Genomic DNA, 18,849 nt, shown 5'->3' with positions numbered 1-18,849 from the left:
AATAACAGAGGATAAGAGGGAGGGATAAACTGGGGGATTAGCATTGACGTATACACTTTACTATATATAAAATAGATAATTAATAAGAATCTGCTGTATAGCACAGGGAACTCTACTCAATATTCTGTAATGGCCCATATGGGAAAAGAAACTAAAAACAGAGTAGATACAGGTATGTGTATAACTGAATCACTTTGCTGTACACCTGAAACTAACACACATTATAAATCAACTGGAATCCAATTAAAAAAAATTTTTTAAGAAAAAAATATATGTATCTGTCTTTTTCCATATGTGTCTTTCTTAAATATTTGCTTTTGCTCCTAAAACAGAACCAAACAAAATATGTCCTCCCAAATATATGTTAATGAAGTAAGGGTCTGTTTACCTCACAATGCCTTTTCATAGCATAGTAGACTTCAAAGTGCACAGTCAGTGTTCAGTGAAGACTGTGGAGTCAATGACACCCATCTATCTTTCACGTGATATACTATGAATATATGTTAATTTCTGGTTTATGAGAATATTCTAAATAAATGAATACAAAATTGATATCACTGAATCTCATAGTCTCAATACACAAATATTTTAAAAATTTTAGATGAATTTGCAGATGACTAATACCAAATATGGGATGACTATGGGCTTCCCTCATAGTTCAGTTGGTAAAGAATCCGCATGCAGTGCAGGAGACCCTGATTCAGTTCCTGGGTTGGGAAGATCCAATGGAGAAAGAATACACTCCTGTATTCTTGTGCTTCCCTTGTGGCTCAGCTGGTAAAGAATCTGCCTGCAATGCAGGAGACCTGCATTTGATCCCTGGGTTGGGAAGATCTCCTGCAAAAGGGAATTCTCCAGTGTTCTGGCCTGGAGAATTCCGTGGCCTGTATAGTCCATGGGATCCCAAAGAGTCGGACATGACTAAGCAACTTTCACTTTCACTCACTTCCACTTTCAATACAAAATAAATTACTGAGGAAATTGAAAGTACCAGTAAATAAAAGAATAAAAACCCATATTTTTCCTGAAAAATATTTTTATGACCTGTAAACATTGCAGAACTTTGTTTCTCATAGGTTAGTATTGATTCTTGGGTTAAAAGGTCTTAATATTTTACCATTTAGTTACTTTGTAATTTGAGAAATTTAGATTTGAACAATCATTAAATAATGATAAAATGGATAAATATACTACCATTTAATTTTCAATAAATATTCTCCCTCATAAAATGCCAAATTATAGAGTAAATCCTGTAATAGACAAAATAACTTCCAGACAAACTATTTTCATTTAGCTTTATTCACCATCGACTACTTGTATTATATGCACAAAAAAACAAATTTATGAATGCAAAGCTGGATTTATTTTGATAGATAATCATAGTACCAAACCACTTAAACTTTCATATTGCATTGAACTCGAAGATGAGGGAATTTGAACACTGGAAAATTTATTGCTAACCACGCTGGTAATACCAATAGCTGTTGAGAAACCACCCCCACACACACACAAAATTTAACATCAAAAACTGAATTAAATATTTCCCAAAACATCTGGAGACATAAAGATTATATTCTGCATAATATATTTTGACCAACTTTCATTTTGATTCTTTCTTGTCTTCATCTGTAGTTAACATTAATATTAGATAATTAACATGTACCCCAAGGTAAATTATTTCCTGCAACAATCCAGAGCCCTCCAAAATTTCTACACAGCTTACCTATAGCAAGTTCTCCTGTATCCCTCTTTGTTCAATGTGACAGCAGAATTACATACCCACACTACCTGATAACACCTGTATCTGTGCCTTGAGATTTCACCAATTGGAGGATAAGCTTGATTAGAACACACTGGGATGAGCTCTCTCAGCTTGCCCTTCACCTCTGCTTTTAGAGTGGGAGGTCTGTGTTGATATTTATGACTGGCTTCAGAGACATGATGTCAGAAAAAGACAAGCAAATGCTCAGTCGTGTCTGACTCTTTGCGGCCCCATGGACTGTAGACTACAAGGTTCCTCTGTCCGTGGGATTCTCCAGGCAAGAATACTGGAGTGGGTTGCCGTTTCCTTCTCCAGGGGATCTTCCCAGCCCAGGGATCGAACCCGGGTCTCCAGCATTGCAAGCAGATGATTTTACCGTCTGAGCCACAAGGGAAGCTCAGAAAAAGATAGCCAATGATCAAATAACATTCAATATTCCCACTCAGAAAGTTTCTGCTGGTTTCAGTAGCTCATTTACTTCACACTGTGTCAGACAAGAATCATAGAGAACTAAAATGCCAAATTTTATCATCATCTCATAGACCAAACCAAACATGAACTTTAGCAGCCAACATAAACTTGAAAAATCAAAGCCTCTTTAGACTCATGAGGGTATGAAATAGTTAATTAAATCCAAAAACTCTAAAAATAGATTAGTTGATGATTTATAGATAAAAATAAAAAAATTTCAAACTGTACATAAATATCACCCTATATGTTTAAGCACATACTGAGAATAGCCAAACTGATTGATGCAATATAGTATATATATACAATATTGGGTTAACTGATTTGAATAATGGCAGATTTCTATGTCTTTTTTGTGTTCTCTTTAAATTTTCTAAAGAAACAGACATTGGCCTCCAATAAAAAATGGCAGCTATAATGGAAAAGCTTAAAATGTTGAATGGTTTTGAAAGTTTCCCATTAAAAGCATCAGAATCAAAATGATCTGTTCCACTAGATACCCTTGACTGAAGACCAGTCCTCCTCTATCAGGGATGGTTGTCCTCTTCAACTGAGTGTGTAGCTTCAAGAAAGACACACATGGAATGATGAGGGAGGAAAGGGACACCCACATAACCAGCCAGATCAGCTGAATCATCCCCAGAGATCAATGGGGTGACAGATGTCAAAACCAGATCACTCTCACATCCTCCAGGTATTTTCTGACTTTCTCTTTCACGTCATCGTTTACCCATTGATTCTTAGTATCATGTTTGTAGTATCTATGTAATTATCTTTTTTTTTTTTTTTCTTTCTGTGGTTGATTTCTAGTTACATACAGTTGTGGTCAGAAAAGATGTTTGAAATAATTTCTATCCATTACATTTCTTGAGCCTGGTTGTGTGTCCTGGAATGTGATCTATCCTTGAGAATGTTTCACGTGCACTTAAAAAGAATGTGTGTTCTGGGGTTTTTGTATGCAAAAAGTCCTGCAGACATCAATTAAGTTCAACTGTTCTATTGTGTCATTAAGAATCTTGGTTACTTTATTGATTTTATATCTGGGAGATCTGTCCAGTGATGTCAATGGGGTGTTAAGATCTCCTACTATTATTGTATTCCCTTTAATTTCTCTTTTTATATAATTAGTGGTTGTTCTATGTATTTAGGTGTTGTCATTTCCTATACCAGGGGAAATGTCATTTCCTATTCCAGACCCAAGGATTGAATTCATGTCTCTTGTGTCTCTTGCATTGATAGGCAGATTCTTTAGACCAGTACTACCTAGGAAGCCATTAATATATTGGGGTCATATATTAGCAAGTGTAATATCTTCTTCATGTATTGATCCCTTTATCATTATACAATGTTCTTCTTTATGTTTCATTATGAACTTTCCTTTAAAGGCTATTTTGTCTTATATGAGCATTGTTACATGTCCTTTCTTGTCATTTTCATTTGAATTTTCTATTTATCTTGTGGTTTAAGTCTTCTCTTCATCTCCTTGCCATTGTTTGATTAGGTGATATTTTAAAAATTATATTTTCTTGAACTGTATAGTAGTGTTTGAATCTATGTTGTTACATCAAATATTCCTAGTAAAATCCAACTAGTCATAATTGGAGGATGAATTCATGAATGACACAATGACTATTTATTTAATAATTCAACCTTTGTCATGGAGGTATATTTTATTAGTATAATGTTCTGATTTTGTTCTTTCAAGGGCAGTATTTTTGTCAGAGAAAGTCCAAAGATTAAATTTTTTATTTAATAAGAATAAAACCAAATACAAAAACTAGGGCAGAGGAAAGAAATGGTATTTTGAAAATGATTGTCTTTGTTCCAGATACAGTATTGTCGGAAATGTAGCAATTCTGCAGAATAATTAGTGACAAATATCCTTAAATACCTGTTGAAAATAGGATTATGATTTTTAGGACTTTTTCTATGACAATAGAAATTAAATAACAATGGATGTGAAGGAAAGGTGTATTCACTGCCAAGATGTAGCAATCTAGTTTTAAAAGTAAAACTTGAGGTATTCTAAGTTTGTGGTGTATGTGACTAAAATGGAAACAAGATACCTGCATAGGTGATTAAACCTCCACTTCCTCAGATCTTATAGATCTTATAGAATATGATAACAATTTTTCAGAGGCATTTATAAATGCAAAATATAAATAACACACTTAGAGATCCATTTGTGCTTTTAAATGCAGCCCAAAGTCTCCTATTTTCTGGAGGTGTATGCTATTAAATGCAGCCCAAAGTCTCCTATTTTCTGGAGGTGCTTTTAAATGCAGCCCAAAGTCTCCTATTTTCTGGAGGTGTATTTGAGGTGTATCTCCTCAAATAGCCTAAGTGTGAGAATTTCCTGTTCAAACTTGAAGTGACACATTGATGTCAAATCAACTTTTTCCATTCTTGCTTCACTCTGAGCCTTCACAGGGCACTCTATGAAAGTCACAGACATTGCTTATTCTTGTCCTGGATTTATGTTTTTAAATTTCTCCTTTTATTACCCAGCTATAGCAGGCCTCTTTTATGAGAGTATCCTGACCTCCCTACTAAAGGATGCATGACTTCCTGGCCAACAGAAGGTATGTGTCTCTCCTCTCCTGTCTCTCTATTAGACCATCTCACTTAGTGGGAACTAATGAATATTAAATGTGATACAACTGAAATACAGTTTATATATGGCAAAATCAAAGTAGAACATTGTTTTTTAAAAAAATAATTTGAACTAAAAAGCAATCGTAAAATATCAAATATGATGGAGTATTTCTCCAAGTATTTAAATTATTTTCTGTAGAATGTTAATCAAGTGCATACACACAGGCATGAATGGGTTTGTATATAATATTAAGTGAAACCCAAAGACCTCATGACAGGGAACAATTAGTTTGAGATTTTATGATCAGTAGAGGTAAGTTTTTTGTATAATAATATGTTAATATATTTTTGCTAAAATTTTTTAAATATGTTCTTGGAAAGGAATTCATTGTATAGCAAAGGCCAAACATAAAACCTCATACATGTGTTAGATTGAATACAACAATCCAAAATTTTAATAAAAATCAGATTGAGGTAAGTTCCTAAAGGCTAATTTAAACTTAATTGTAAGCAATGGAAGTATTTTTTAAAAAATCAAACATAGCATAAATGATATGTTAAACTAATTGAAGACACTAACTGATATAAATCAGAAATAGTACCATAGAAATGATGACTAAAATAATAATTAAAACTGATAATTATTGAGAACTTATAAGTGCCAGGTTGAGTGCTCAGTGTTACATGTATTATATATTACATAACCTTATTTCCATTTTAGATTATAATATGATACTAGATACTAAATATTGGAGAAGGAAATGGCAACCCACTCCAGTAAAGTTCTTGCCTGGAGAATCCCAGGGACGGGGGAGCCTGGTGGGCTTCCGTCTATGGGGTCGCACAGAGTCGGACACGACTGAAGTGACTTAGCAGCAGCAGATACTAAATAACTTTTTGAAGATCACATTTTGTTATTTAAAAGCTGTAATTCATTTCCAGATATTTCTGACTACTGCATCAACTGTCTGAATTATTGTTATGTTATTTGGATTTTTCATAAGTAATCACCATCAGTTATACAACTAAAATGACCTTTACTAACTTTAACATCTATAGGATCTTTCCAGAAGTTTGAACCAACGGTGTCTTCCATAAATGACCTATACCTGTTTTTCATTTTGTGGGTTCAAATAATAGCCATTAAATCACTTATCAACAACGTTTGTAAAATAAGTACGTTTTAGTCTTTTTCTGTTGTTTTATTTTTCATATTGTTTAGTTTATATATGATTAGTGTGTCATGTGACATTTTACAATATATGAAACATTTCCTCAGTTTTTAATGATTTCTCAGAACTCCTCAACCATTTAAAATAAAAACCATTTGGTACCCCTTTTCACTGATCAAAGTAAGTCACCAAATAGTGTAATACAGTGCAGGAGATTGCTGTATATGCCAACATTACTCTCTCCTCATCTTTAAAGAACTTAGTCTTTAAATCATTATTAAATTTCAAAATTATTATAAATATAGGTGAATCTCTCTTGTTAATAGAACATTTTAATTTTAATACAAGCACTATGATGATTTTAAAATATTTCTGTGGAATCTGACTTCAGTGAGGATATTATTAGCCATGAACTTCTTTATTGCTCCATAATTTATTGCTTTTCATTGTTTCAACCAATAATATATTCTCAAATACAGAATATCTTTTTTTAAAAAAGTATTCTTTCATGAAAGGCTTGTTTAAAGTACTGAGGAATTTAGAAGCAGGCTTTACGTTTGTTCAGCTGCAAAGTGAACGGTAAACTCTTTGCCCCACCCATCTTATTATACTAAGGTTCTTATCTCACCCACGCCACTTATTCCTCAGTTCACTTAGAGCATGGTCCTTGACCTCACTCAGCTGCAAAGATGAATAACCAAGGAGTAACCTATGTAGAACACAAGGCAGTCAAGAGCTCAAAGAGACAGAAAATGAAACCTAAGATTTCTAAAAGTTCCAGTTCAATAACTGAGCAGGAATTAACATATGCAGAACTAAATCTTCAAAATGCTCCTCAGAATCTTCATGAGAATGACAAGAACTACCACTCCAAAGGTGAAACACTTACCAGTCACACAATGAAACTGTTCTAGGATGTGCAGTTAGGGTGCAGAAGTGTGGAAAGAAGAGCAGGGGAAAAGCTCTCATATTTTTCATTTTGAGAAAGGGAGTTTAAAGTTGGTTATGGTATTCTAATGTGAAATTGGAAGACTATTTTTATTCTGGCATTGCTACAATTTTAAGTCTTTGGTCAACAACTCATTCACCATTATATTCGCTGAAAATGAAACATGTATTAGAGAAAGACTACAGTGGTAGAAATGGGAAGGGGTCCAAGTTTATATCCATAAATCCCTGTTCATATCAGTTCTCATGTATGAAAATCTAACCAACTGTCCCCATCACTCTTTCACTCTTTTCTCACTGTTTGCTTTTCTCTCCCTGCAGGTTCACCATCACCTTCAGAGAAGTTCATTGCTGGGATCCTAGGAATCATCTGCCTCATCTTGATGTCCGCTGTGGTGACAATGATCGTTGTTACTCCCTGTAAGTACATTTTTTAAAAACTATAAGGGAACTTTTCACTTTAATGATGGTCAGTCCTTTAAACATTTTCACAATATTATAGAATGTGCCTATCATTAAAATACATGCAATTAGACTAAATGTAGAATGTTATTTGGAATTTGTGAAATACATACAACACAAGATAATTACAGAGAGTATGTATATGGATACTCTGATTTCATAACTCAAAAGTATGCTCTAGGAGATTGAAAGATCTTATTGAGAAACACAAATTAATTTTTGAGATTGGTAAGAGGTGGTAAAATCTGCTCCTTTAGGTTTCTAAAATATATTTTCCACCAAATCTTCATTACCCAATTAATTTTTCTTGGTAAAATCAGCTTTATTCCAGACTACTCTAATCCTAAACAATTTAGAGCAATGTTAATTTTTATAATGATTAATTTTGTAGCTACTGTAATACGGGAGCAGAATAACTCCTCTCCGATAGCAAGACTCCAGAAAGGTACATAATGATTTTAAAGCTCTGATATAAATACAATTTGTATTTTGTCTCTATCTTAGGCTAGTGAAAATAAGAAAAGATTTAGGGGTAGAAGATAAATAACAAAATCGGGCAACAAACAGGCATAAATAATGATTATGGGAGAATGTTTTTCCCTATGCAACAATATGATCACCATATTCATTGTTAGCAATTGACTCCAATTTTTGCCTGCTGTAATATGGTAAAAGACAAATAATTTTGCTACTCTAAAATAGAAGTTTCATTTCTTGATTTGTAGTACCTGTAAAAAGGAGATATTTTTATATGTTTGCTTTATATAGAGACATAAATTAGGGTATGCAAGACTGACGCTGTGAATGTATGAGTAAGATTTGTTTTATATGTACCAGCCTTGAGGGTGCATAGCTATGTTTTATATATATATATATATATATATATACACACACATACATGTTTATATCTATGCATACATGTAAGTTAATTTTTGTTTTTTAAAATTCAAATTGCCTTTGAATAGTAATTCATAATCTTTTTCCAGAATTTCATTGTGGTTGTTATCCAAAAGAGTGGTTTACATATTCCAACAATTGCTATTCTATTAGTCTGGAAAAAGAAACATTGAATGGGAGTTTGAGGTCCTGCACTACTAAGAATTCTACTCTGCTTTACATAGATAATGAAGAGGAAATGGTAAGATATTAAGTGTTTCCAACACTTTATTAAAGGCTTGATTCAGTCAATAATATTTGTTAGAATTCACATGTGTTTTTGTACATATTTGTAGTTTGCTTATTTTAAGATCTGTTAATAACTTTATTTTCATTTTAAAACCATTAATGCATGTTTGGTAATTTCCAGTTCTTCTGCTCCTTGTTAGCAGGTGTCCTGATGGATCACCTTGTAAGGCTCACCTGAGTTACCTACAGGATTCTATCAATACAGGAGGAATGGTTTACCTGTGCCACCTCCAACAGTTAGGTTAGGCATTTGGTGTTCGGAAGTAAGAGGCCTAGGTCACTTTCATCTGATGGTGGGGAAGATACAGTTCGGTTCAGTCACTCAGTCGTGTCCGACTCTTTGCGACCCCATGAACCTCAGCACGCCAAGCCTCCCTGTCCATCAGCAACTCCCAGAGTCCACCCAAACCCATGGCCATTGTGTCCGTGATGCCATCCAGCCATCTCATCCTCTGTCGTCCCCTATACAAGATGCCGTAATTATTGTTCCCGCACCTCCCACCTTGTTCTCTCATCATGGAGAAGTGATTAGAGATTACAGAGGATTAGCGTGGCTGGATAGTCTCAAACCTCTTCACTTTTCTTTTCCCACCATGCAGGGCTCTCCTTTCTTGTGTCTTTGATTAGTTCCCGTGTCTACAGTTCAACTGAGCAGGGAGTAACAGAGAGAAATGATTCTCTGACCCCTTGTCTCGTCCACTGGATTCCACAGAAATAGATTGCTTTGGGGTTTATCTAGTCAAAGGATGGTGTCAGACTAAGAAAAACAAATCTTTGGCTCTCATGTCACTTATTTTCTCGATTTCATTCCCTTAATTTTCTTCTAAAACTGAAATTCTGAGGAACATATAATAGTAGAGAAATGCAATTATATACTCACAGTATCCAGAAAAAAAGAACATCACAGAATCTTAAAACTTACTTAAAGCCATGTTATGTTAGTTTTGACATGAGTAAAAAATAGATTACATAAATCAGAATTTTCCTTACTGCACGTATTCAATTACTCCACCTTCTTATCCCTCAGGCTTAATGTTACAATTCACAGCTGTCAATATCCCCACGTTGGTATACTAAGTGTCTTCTTTTGTGGGGTCTGTACAACTAATCCATGTCTTTGTAAATACTCCCTTTATTAAATGGTCCTCAAAAAAAAAAAAAAGAATTTTCCTTATTAACATTAGAAAACAGTGAAACTGATAAGTATAAATGTTTGAATTAATTTGAATCAAAAGTACAAACATGGTTAATATTTATGGCAATATTAAAAATTCCAACTTGCAACTTTTATGATTTTAGTATTACATTTATAATTTAACATGCTCATTCTATTCAAAGAACTAAGTTCAGTTCAGTTCAGTCACTCAGTCACGTCCAACTCTGAAACCCCATGGACTGCAGCACGCCAGGCTTCCCTGTCCATCACCAACTCTCAGACCTTGCTCAAACTCACGTCCATTGAGTTTGTCTTCCAACCATCTCATCCTCTGTCATCCCCTTCTCTTGCCTTCAGTCTTTCCCAGCATCAGGTCTTGTCCAATGAGTCAGTTCTTCACAGCAGGTGACCAAAGTACTGGAGTTTCTGCTTCAGCATCAGTACTTCCAATGAATACTCAGGACTGATTTCCTTTAGGATGGACTGGTTTGATCTCCTTGTAGTCCAAGGGACTCTCAAGAGTCTTCTCCAACACCACAGATCAAAAGCATCAGTTCTTCAGTGCTCAGCTTTCCTTATGGTTCAACTCTCACATCCATACATGACTACTGGAAAAATCATAGCTTTGACTAGATGGACCTTTGTCAGCAATGTCTCTGCTTTTAATATGCTGTCTAGGTTGGTCATAGCTTTTCTTCCAAGGAGCAAGTGTCTTTTTAATTTCAGGGCTGCAGTCATCATCTGCAGTGGTTTTGGAGCCCAAGAAAATAAAGTCTGTAACTGTTTCCATTGTTTCCCCATCTATTTACCATGAAGTGATAGGACCAGATGCCATGATCTTAGTTTTTCAAATGTTTAGTTTCAAGACAGCTTTTTCACTCTTCTGTTTCACTTTCATCAACAGGCTATTCAGTTCCTCTTCGCTTTCTGCCATAAGGGGGGTGTCATCTGCATATATGAGGTTATTAAGATTTCTCCTGGCAATCTTGATTCCAGCTTGTGCTTCATCCAGCTTGCCATTTCATATGATGTACTCTGCATAAAGTTAAATAAGCAGGGTGACAATATAAAGCCTTGATGTACTCCTTTCCCAATTTGGAACCAGTCCATTGTTCTATGTCTGATTCTGTCGCTTCTTGACCTGCATACAGATTTCTCAGGAGGCAGGTAAGGCAGGTAAGAAATACCAATTTCTCTGGTATTCCAATCTCTTTAAGAATTTTCCAGTTGTGATCCACAGTCCAAGGCTTTGGTGTAGTCAACTTTTATGTATTACAGTGTTAGATGTAAAATCTAACATACTCATTTTGTTCAAAGAACTAAAGATCCTATGAAAGAATGCATCCTTTGACTTGCATTTTAAAAATTAATAGAAATCTTTCATAATGATATTTAAGTGAAAATTATTTATTTTGGGCTAGAAATTTCTGATGTCCCTGCCAGTTATGTCATGGATTCCAGTCTTTCGAAGAGGTCGCAATCATCCATGGATGTGGCTAAATGGTTCAATTTGCAAACTAAAGTAAGTTTTTAAAATGAATGCTATATAGAGGAGGAAAAATACAAAAAAAAATTAATAATATGAATATATTTGTTGTCATTGAATTATAGAAAGCTGAAGAAGATGTTGAAAGTTAATAAAATATTCATATAAATGTTCAAAAATAGGCCACTCGGTAGCCCATTTTCCTAATAACAAACTCTTACTGAAATTTTATTAAAAACATCATTACCCATTTTCAAAATATCTTTTATTACAGTTACATAAAAATACTATTGTTTCATGAGTTGTCTTCATAGAATATAACAGAATTATGCATTTTTTTCCATGACAGGATAACAGACCATTCACCTGTTGAACATAACTGCGCTGTACTATCCTCGGGGGGCATTAAAGCAGAAGGCTGTCAGATTCCAAATGCATATAATTGCAAGCATAAGCTTGAGAATTAAACAGTGAGTTTGGATGCTGTTGAGTAATTTTATCTTTTATGAAAAGGAAATAATGTTATGATCACATAAATTTTGAAATGAATTATGTTGTTTGTTCTAATAAGGTTTCAAAAACCTTTGAAAGAAAACATCAAAATTCTGTAAATTCCTTCAATAAAAATTCAAAGTAAAAATAAAAATTCAAAAAAAATTCCTTCAATAAAAAATAAATTAATTTAAAAAACTGTTTAAATATAATATGCATACCAAAAAGTATAGATATCACTTTCGTGTCTGGCCTTTTTTCTCAACAATATGTTTATGACATTCAAACTTTCTAAAATGTCACCTGTTTTCTGAGTCTGTTTATTTGAGAACAAAGACCAAAAGTAGTTTAGCAATTACCAAGAGCTATGGGGAGATGAGAAAGGAAATGACTGCTACTTGATCAGTGATTAATATTTTCTAGATATTGATAGTGGTGATGGTTTTAAAATGTGAACATTTTTAAAATCACTGATTTATACAGTTTAAATGGATGGATTTTATGGTGTGTAAATTGTACCTCAATAAATCTGTTTTAAAAAAACTTTCTTGGGACTGCATTTAATATTTAAAATAATTTGTAAAGAGAGTCATCTTTACAGTATTGGCTGTTTCCGTCAATATTCTTTATCCTTCCATGAGTTAGGTTTTCTTTAAATTTTCCCTGTCAGATTTTGTGTTTCTCTATTTTGAGATGTTAAATATACATGGGTGTTTCATAGCCATGATTTTGTAAATGACACTCTTATTTTTCAAATTTTAGTAATTTTTGGTGCAGTAAAGAGTAGTATATTGAGGTTTACATGTTGGTCTTATAGTCAATAATTTCTCTGACTTTGTATTAATTCCATCATTTCAAATATTTATTCTTATGGATTTTATATGAGATATGTATATCTTTATATAACAGCTGTTCATATCTTTTTTCCATGTGCTATTATTTTTTTTCTTGACTTATTTTCATAGGCTACAATTTAATTTCCAAAGTTGAATAGAAGGTACAGTAAAGGTTCTGTATCTATCTCTTCTTAGTCAAGGAAGAGATTTCAATATATCATCGTTAAATATGAGATTTACCTTAAGGTTTTTTCATCATATATTTCTCATGTGAAACCATAATATTCTCATTTTTCAAACAAATTTTATGATCTAGTTGATGTTGATGTTACATTTGCATTATTTTCCATCAGTTGGAATGGTAAATGTTTTCTTTGTATAACGATTATGAAGTAAAATACCTTTATTTCTTCCATTAAACCAATATTAAATCAATCTTGCACTTCTAAAATAAAATCACAATGATCATCTGTGTTACCCAATTTCTTAAAAATTCAGTGCATATGCTATATGTAGATTAAGTTATTTTTCTTCATTTATGTTCACAAAGAACTTTAACTGAGTTTTCAGTTATGTTATATATACTTGACAGGTCAGGAAGTATTTCTCTTTTTCTTTTACCTGAAACTTTGTGAAAGAGTACTGCTACATTTTTAAGTGTTATTTTCCACTACCAATGCCATCTGAGCATCTAGAACTATTTTGTAGAAAGGTTTATATAATAAACTTAATGTTTTACAATATATGCTAGGTTTACTCAGGTTTTTTGTTTTTTGTTTTTTTTTGCTGTGCTTTATTTTGGTAATTTGTATTTTAGGATTTTTCTATTTTATATGGACACTAAAATGTATTCATAATATTGCTTTTTATCTGCTTAATATCTGTAAAAACTATACATTATACCTTTATTTATTATCAGTTCAGTTCAGTTGCTCAGTCGTGTCCGACTCTTTGCAACCCCATGAATCGCAGCACGCCAGGTCTCCCTGTCCATCACCATCTCCTGGAGTTCACTCAGACTCATGTCCATCGAGTCGGTGATGCTATCCAGCCATCTCATCCTCTATCGTCCCCTTTTCCTCCTACCCCCAATCTTCCCATCATTAGGGTCTTTTCCAATGAGTCAACTCTTCGCATGAGGTGGCCAAAGTATTGGAGTTTCAGCTTTAGCATCAGTCCTTCCAAAGAACACTCAGGGCTGATCTCCTTTAGAATGGACTGGTTGGATCTCCTTGCAGTCCATGGGACTCTCAAGAGTCTTCTCCAACACCACAGTTCAAAAGCATCAATTCTTCTGTGCTCAGCTTTCTTCACAGTCCAACTCTTGCATCTATACATGAACACTGGAAAAACCATAGCCTTGACTAGACGAACCTTTGTTGGCAAAATAATGTCTCTGCTTTTCAATATGCTATCTAGGTTGGTCACAAATTTTCTTCCAAGGAGTAAGCGTCTTTTAATTGCATGGCTTCAGTCATCATCTGCAGTGATTTTGGAGCCCAAAAAGATAAAGTCTGACACTATTTCCACTGTTTCCCCATCTATTTCCCATGAAGTGATGGGACCGGATGCCATGATCTTCATTTTCTGACTGTTGAGATTTAAGCCAAATTTTTCACTCTCCTCTTTCACTTTCATCAAGAGGCTTTTTAGTTCCTCTTCACTTTCTGCCATAAGGGTGGTGTCATCTGAATATCTGAGCTTATTGATATTTCTCCCGGCAATCTTGATCCCAGCTTGTACTTCTTCCAGCCCAGCGTTTCCCATTATGTACTCTGCATATAAGTTAAATAAGCAGAGTAACAATATACAGCCTTGATGTACTCCTTTCCCTATTTGGAACCAGTCTGTTGTTCCATGTCCAGTTCTAACTGTTGCTTCCTGACCTGCAAACAGGTTTCTCAAGAGGCAGGTCAGGTGGTCTGGTATTCCCATCTCTTTCAGAATTTTCCACAGTTTATTGTGACCCACACAGTCAAAGGCTTTGGCATAGTCAATAATGCAGAAATAGATGTTTTTCTGGCACTCTCTTGCTTTTTCCATGATCCAGCGGATATTGGCAATTTGATCTCTGGTTCCTCTGCCTTTTCTAAAACCAGCTTGAACATCTGGAAGATCATGGTTCACGTATTGCTGAAGCCTGGCTTGGGGAATTTTGAGCATTACTTTACTAGCATGTGAGATGAGTGCAATTGTGCGGTAGTTTGAGAATTCTTTGGCATTGCCTTTCTTCGGGATTGGAATGAAAACTGACCTTTTCCAGCCCTGTGGCCACTGCTGAGTTTTCCAAATTTCCTGGCATATTGAGTGTGGCACTTTCACGGCATCATCTTCCAGGATTTGAAATAGCTCAACTGGAATTCCATCACCTCCGCTAGCTTTGTTCATAGTGATACTTTCTAAGGCCCACTTAACTTCACATTCCAGGATGTCTGGCTCTAAGTGAGCGATCACACCATCATGATTATCTTGGTCATGAAGATCTTTTTTGTACAGTTCTTCTGTGTATTCTTGCCATCTCTTCTTAATATCTTCTGCTTCTGTAAGGTCCATACCATTTCTGTCTTTTATTGAGCCCATCTTTGCATGAAATGTTCCCTCGGTATCTCTAATTTTCTTGAAGAGATCTCTAGTTTCCCAGTCTGTTGTTTTCCTTTATTTCTTTGTATTGATCTCTGAGGAAGGCTTTCTTATCTCTTGCTAGTCTTTGGAACTCTGCATTCAAATGCTTATATCTTTCCTTTTCTCCTTTGCTTTTCACTTCTCTTCTTTTCACAGCTGTTTGTAAGGCCTCCTTAGACAGCTATTTTTCTTTTTTGCTTTTCTTTTCCATGGGGATGGTCTTGATCCCTGTCTCCTCTACAATGTCACGAACCTCAGTCCATAGTTCATCAGGCACTCTATCTATCAGATCTAGGCCCTTAAATCTATTTCTCACTTCCACTGTATAATCATAAGGGATTTGATTTAGGTCATACCTGAATGGTCTAGTGTTTTTCCCTACTTTCTTCAATTTCAGTCTGAATTTGGCAATAAGGAGTTCATGGTCTGAGCCACAGTCAGCTCCTGGTCTTGTTTTTGCTGACTGTATGGAGCTTCTCCATCTTTGGCTGCAAAGAATATAATCAATCTGATTTCAGTCTTGACCATCTGGTGATGTCCATGTGAGAGTCTTCTCTTGTGTTGTTGGAAGAGGATGTTTGCTATGACCAGTGCATTCTCTTGGCAAAATTCTATTAGCCTTTGCCCTGCTTCATTCTGTATTCCAAGGCCAAATTTGCCTGTTACTCCAGGTGTTTCTTGACTTCCTACTTTTGCATTCCAGTCCACTATAATGAAAAGAACATCTTTTTTGGGTGTTAGTTCTAAAAGATCTTGTAGGTCTTCATAGAACCATTCAACTTCAGCTTCTTCAGCGTTACTGGTTGGGGCATAAACTTGGATTACTCTGATATTGAATGGTTTGCCTTGGAAACGAACAGAGACCATTCTGTTGTTTTTGAGATTGCATCCAAGTACTGCATTTTGGACTCTTTTGTTGACCATGATGGCTACTCCATTTCTTCTGAGGGATTCCTGCCCGCAGTAGTAGATATAATGGTCATCTGAGTTAAATTCACCCATTCCAGTCCATTTTAGTTCGCTGACTCCTAGAATGTTGATGTTCACTCTTGCCAGCTCCTGTTTGACCACTTCCAATTTGCCTTGATTCATGGACCTGGCATTCCAGGTTCCTATGCAATATTGCTCTTTACAGCATCGGACCTTGCTTCTATCACCAGTCCCATCCACAGCTGGGTATTATTTTTGCTTTGGCTCCATCCCTTCATTCTTTCTGGAATTATTTCTCCACTGATCTCCAGTAGCATACTGGGCACCTACTGACCTGGGGAGTTCCTCTTTCAGTATCCTATCATTTTGCCTTTTCATACTGTTCATGGGGTTCTCAAGGCACAAATATTGAAGTGGTTTGCCATTCCCTTCTCCAGTGGACCACATTCTGTCAGACCTCTCCACCATGTCCCGCCTGTCTTGGGTGGCCCCACAGGGCATGGCTTAGTTTCATTGAGTTAGACAAGGCTGTGGTCCTAGTGTGATTAGATTGACTAGTTTTCTGTGAGTATGGTTTCAGAGTGTCTGCCCTCTGATGCCCTCTTGTAACACCTACCATCTTACTTGGGTTTCTCTTACCTTGGACGTGGGGTATCTCTTCACGCCTGTCCAGCAAAGCGCAGCTGTTGCTCCTTACCTTGAACGAGGGGTATGTCCTCACCACCACCCCTCCTGACCTTGAACGTGGAGTAGCTCCTCTCGGCCCTCCAGCCACCGGTCCTTGGACCTGGGGTAACTCCTCCCGGCCACTGCCCCTGGCCTCAGATGCGGGGTAGCTCCTCTCGGCTGCTGCCCCTGACCTCGGACGTGGGGTAGCTCCTTTTGGCCGCTGCCCCTCGGGCATGGGGTCCTTCCAGCTTCTACCCTGACCTTGGATGTGGGGTAGCTCCTCTCGGCCACGCTTATGCGCCATCGAAGCCGCCTTGTGCACTTGTGCGCTGTCACTGCCTTATTTTTATTATACATGTAAAAGATTTGATTCCTCCCCCAAAAAAGGGGGGTTTTTTGGCCTCACCTCATGGCTTGTGGGTCTTACTTCCCCAAACAGGTATTGAACTTGGGCCATCAGCAGTGAGAACATGGAGTCCTTACTACTGAAGTGAAGTGAAGTCGCTCAGTCATGTCCGACTCTCTGCGACCCCATGGACAGTAGCCTACCAGGCTCCGCCATCCAGTGGATTTTCTAGGTAAGAATACTGGAGTGGGCTGCCATTTCCTTGTCCAGGGGATCTTCCCAACCCAGGGATCCAACCCGGGTCTCCTGCATTGCAGACAGACGCTTTACCATCTGAGCCACCAGAGAATTCCCTTCCTTACCACTGAACCACCTGGAAATTCCCCCTTTTCAATTTTTTTCAGCAGTCTTTTATCAATTTTATTAAATATATTCAATAAGAATACATTTGGTCTTGTTGTTTCTCCATATTGCAATTTTGTCCTTTGTCTTGATTTTGCACTAATTATTGTTTTCTTCCTTCTACTTCATTTGGCTTTCATTTCACCTAATTTTAGCTTTTTCATTTTTAATTTCTTGTGGTGCAAGCTTGGATTTCTACTTTGTTTTGTTTTATTTTATTTGTAAAGTAAGCATGTAAGGCAGTTAAGCAGATATTTGGTTTTGTATTTATCTTGTAATTCTTATAAAATTTTTGAACATTCATTGTGGTCATTTCTATGGTCCACTTGTTATTCAGACATTTATGACCAAATCTGGGGCTTCCCTGGTAGCTCAGATGGTAAAGCGTCTGCCTACAATGCAGGAGACCTGGGTTCGATCCCTGGGTCGGGAAGATCCCCTGGAGAAGGATATGGCAACCCACTCCAGTATTCTTGCCTGGAAAATCCCATGGACTGGGGAACCTGGTAGGCTACAGTCCATGGGGTCACAAAGAGTCGGACACGACAGCGACTTCACTTTCACTTTCATGACCAAATTTAAAACCATCTAAGGATTTTCAAATTTTTGGTTATTGACCTCTACTTATGGAAAGAGTGTTCTATTTGGTTAGAGAATTTTCTGTGATGCTAGAAATGTTCAACATCTGTTCAATGTGGTGTGAATAGGAACCAATATTAAAATATTCCTTATTTGTAACTAATTAAAAGTTAAATTTAAATACCCACCTTTCAGGGCTTCCTTGGTGGCTCAGACAGTAAAAAATCTACCTACAATGTGGGAGACCTGGGTTCGATCTCTGGACTGAGGAGATCCCGTAGAGGAGGGCATGGCAACTCACTCTAGTATTCTTCCCTGGAGAATCCCCATGGACAGAGGAGCCTGGCAAGCCACAGTCCATGGGGTCACAGAGAGTCAGACACGACTGAACAACTAAGCACAGCAGAGCACAGCACCCACCTTTCAAGTGCTCAGTTGTCAACCTGTCTAGAGGCTAATGCAGTGACACCATTACTATATGCTCTATGAATATGCTTGGAATATGATTTATTGTGTATTTTTGAAGTTTTCTGTTTGCTCTTAGTTTTATTGATCTTTTATATTGTTTTTCTATCTCTATTTATTTTTCCTTCGATCTTTGTTATTTCCTCCTATCGATTAACTTTGACCTTTGTTCTTCTTTTTGAGGTTCTGTGAAGTGGAAGATCAGGTTGTTCATTTGATCTCTTTGTTTCTTCTTAATATTGGTGTTTCTTGCTATCACTCCAAAAAATTTCAA

General features: G+C 36.2%; 1 protein-coding gene across 1 annotated transcript; it reads left to right on the top strand.

Moving 5' to 3' along the window:
• The first annotated feature begins 6,650 nt into the window (after nucleotides 1-6,650).
• LOC109559659 (NKG2-A/NKG2-B type II integral membrane protein-like) lies at nucleotides 6,651-13,821 on the top strand. Its single transcript, XM_019961551.2, has 6 exons — nucleotides 6,651-6,873; nucleotides 7,267-7,365; nucleotides 7,799-7,852; nucleotides 8,394-8,545; nucleotides 11,170-11,270; nucleotides 11,584-13,821. Exons 1-6 carry the CDS (start codon nucleotides 6,687-6,689, stop codon nucleotides 11,699-11,701), a joined length of 711 nt encoding a protein of 236 aa, XP_019817110.1. The 5' UTR covers nucleotides 6,651-6,686; the 3' UTR covers nucleotides 11,702-13,821.
• Nucleotides 13,822-18,849: the final 5,028 nt, after the last annotated feature.

Source organism: Bos indicus, chromosome 5 (genome assembly GCF_029378745.1).
Source record: "Bos indicus isolate NIAB-ARS_2022 breed Sahiwal x Tharparkar chromosome 5, NIAB-ARS_B.indTharparkar_mat_pri_1.0, whole genome shotgun sequence".
Lineage (NCBI taxonomy): Eukaryota > Metazoa > Chordata > Mammalia > Artiodactyla > Bovidae > Bos > Bos indicus.
Note: the sequence above shows the minus strand (reverse complement) of the source record. Positions and strands in the feature narration are given on the sequence as shown.

Coding starts and splice junctions, on each gene's coding strand:
- LOC109559659 (XM_019961551.2), top strand. CDS start 6,687: ATGAATAACCAAGGAGTAACCTATGTAGAACACAAGGCAGTCAAGAGC. Junction 6,874..7,266: donor CAAGAACTACCACTCCAAAG/GTGAAACACTTA, acceptor CTCTCCCTGCAG/GTTCACCATCACCTTCAGAG. Junction 7,366..7,798: donor AATGATCGTTGTTACTCCCT/GTAAGTACATTT, acceptor TTAATTTTGTAG/CTACTGTAATACGGGAGCAG.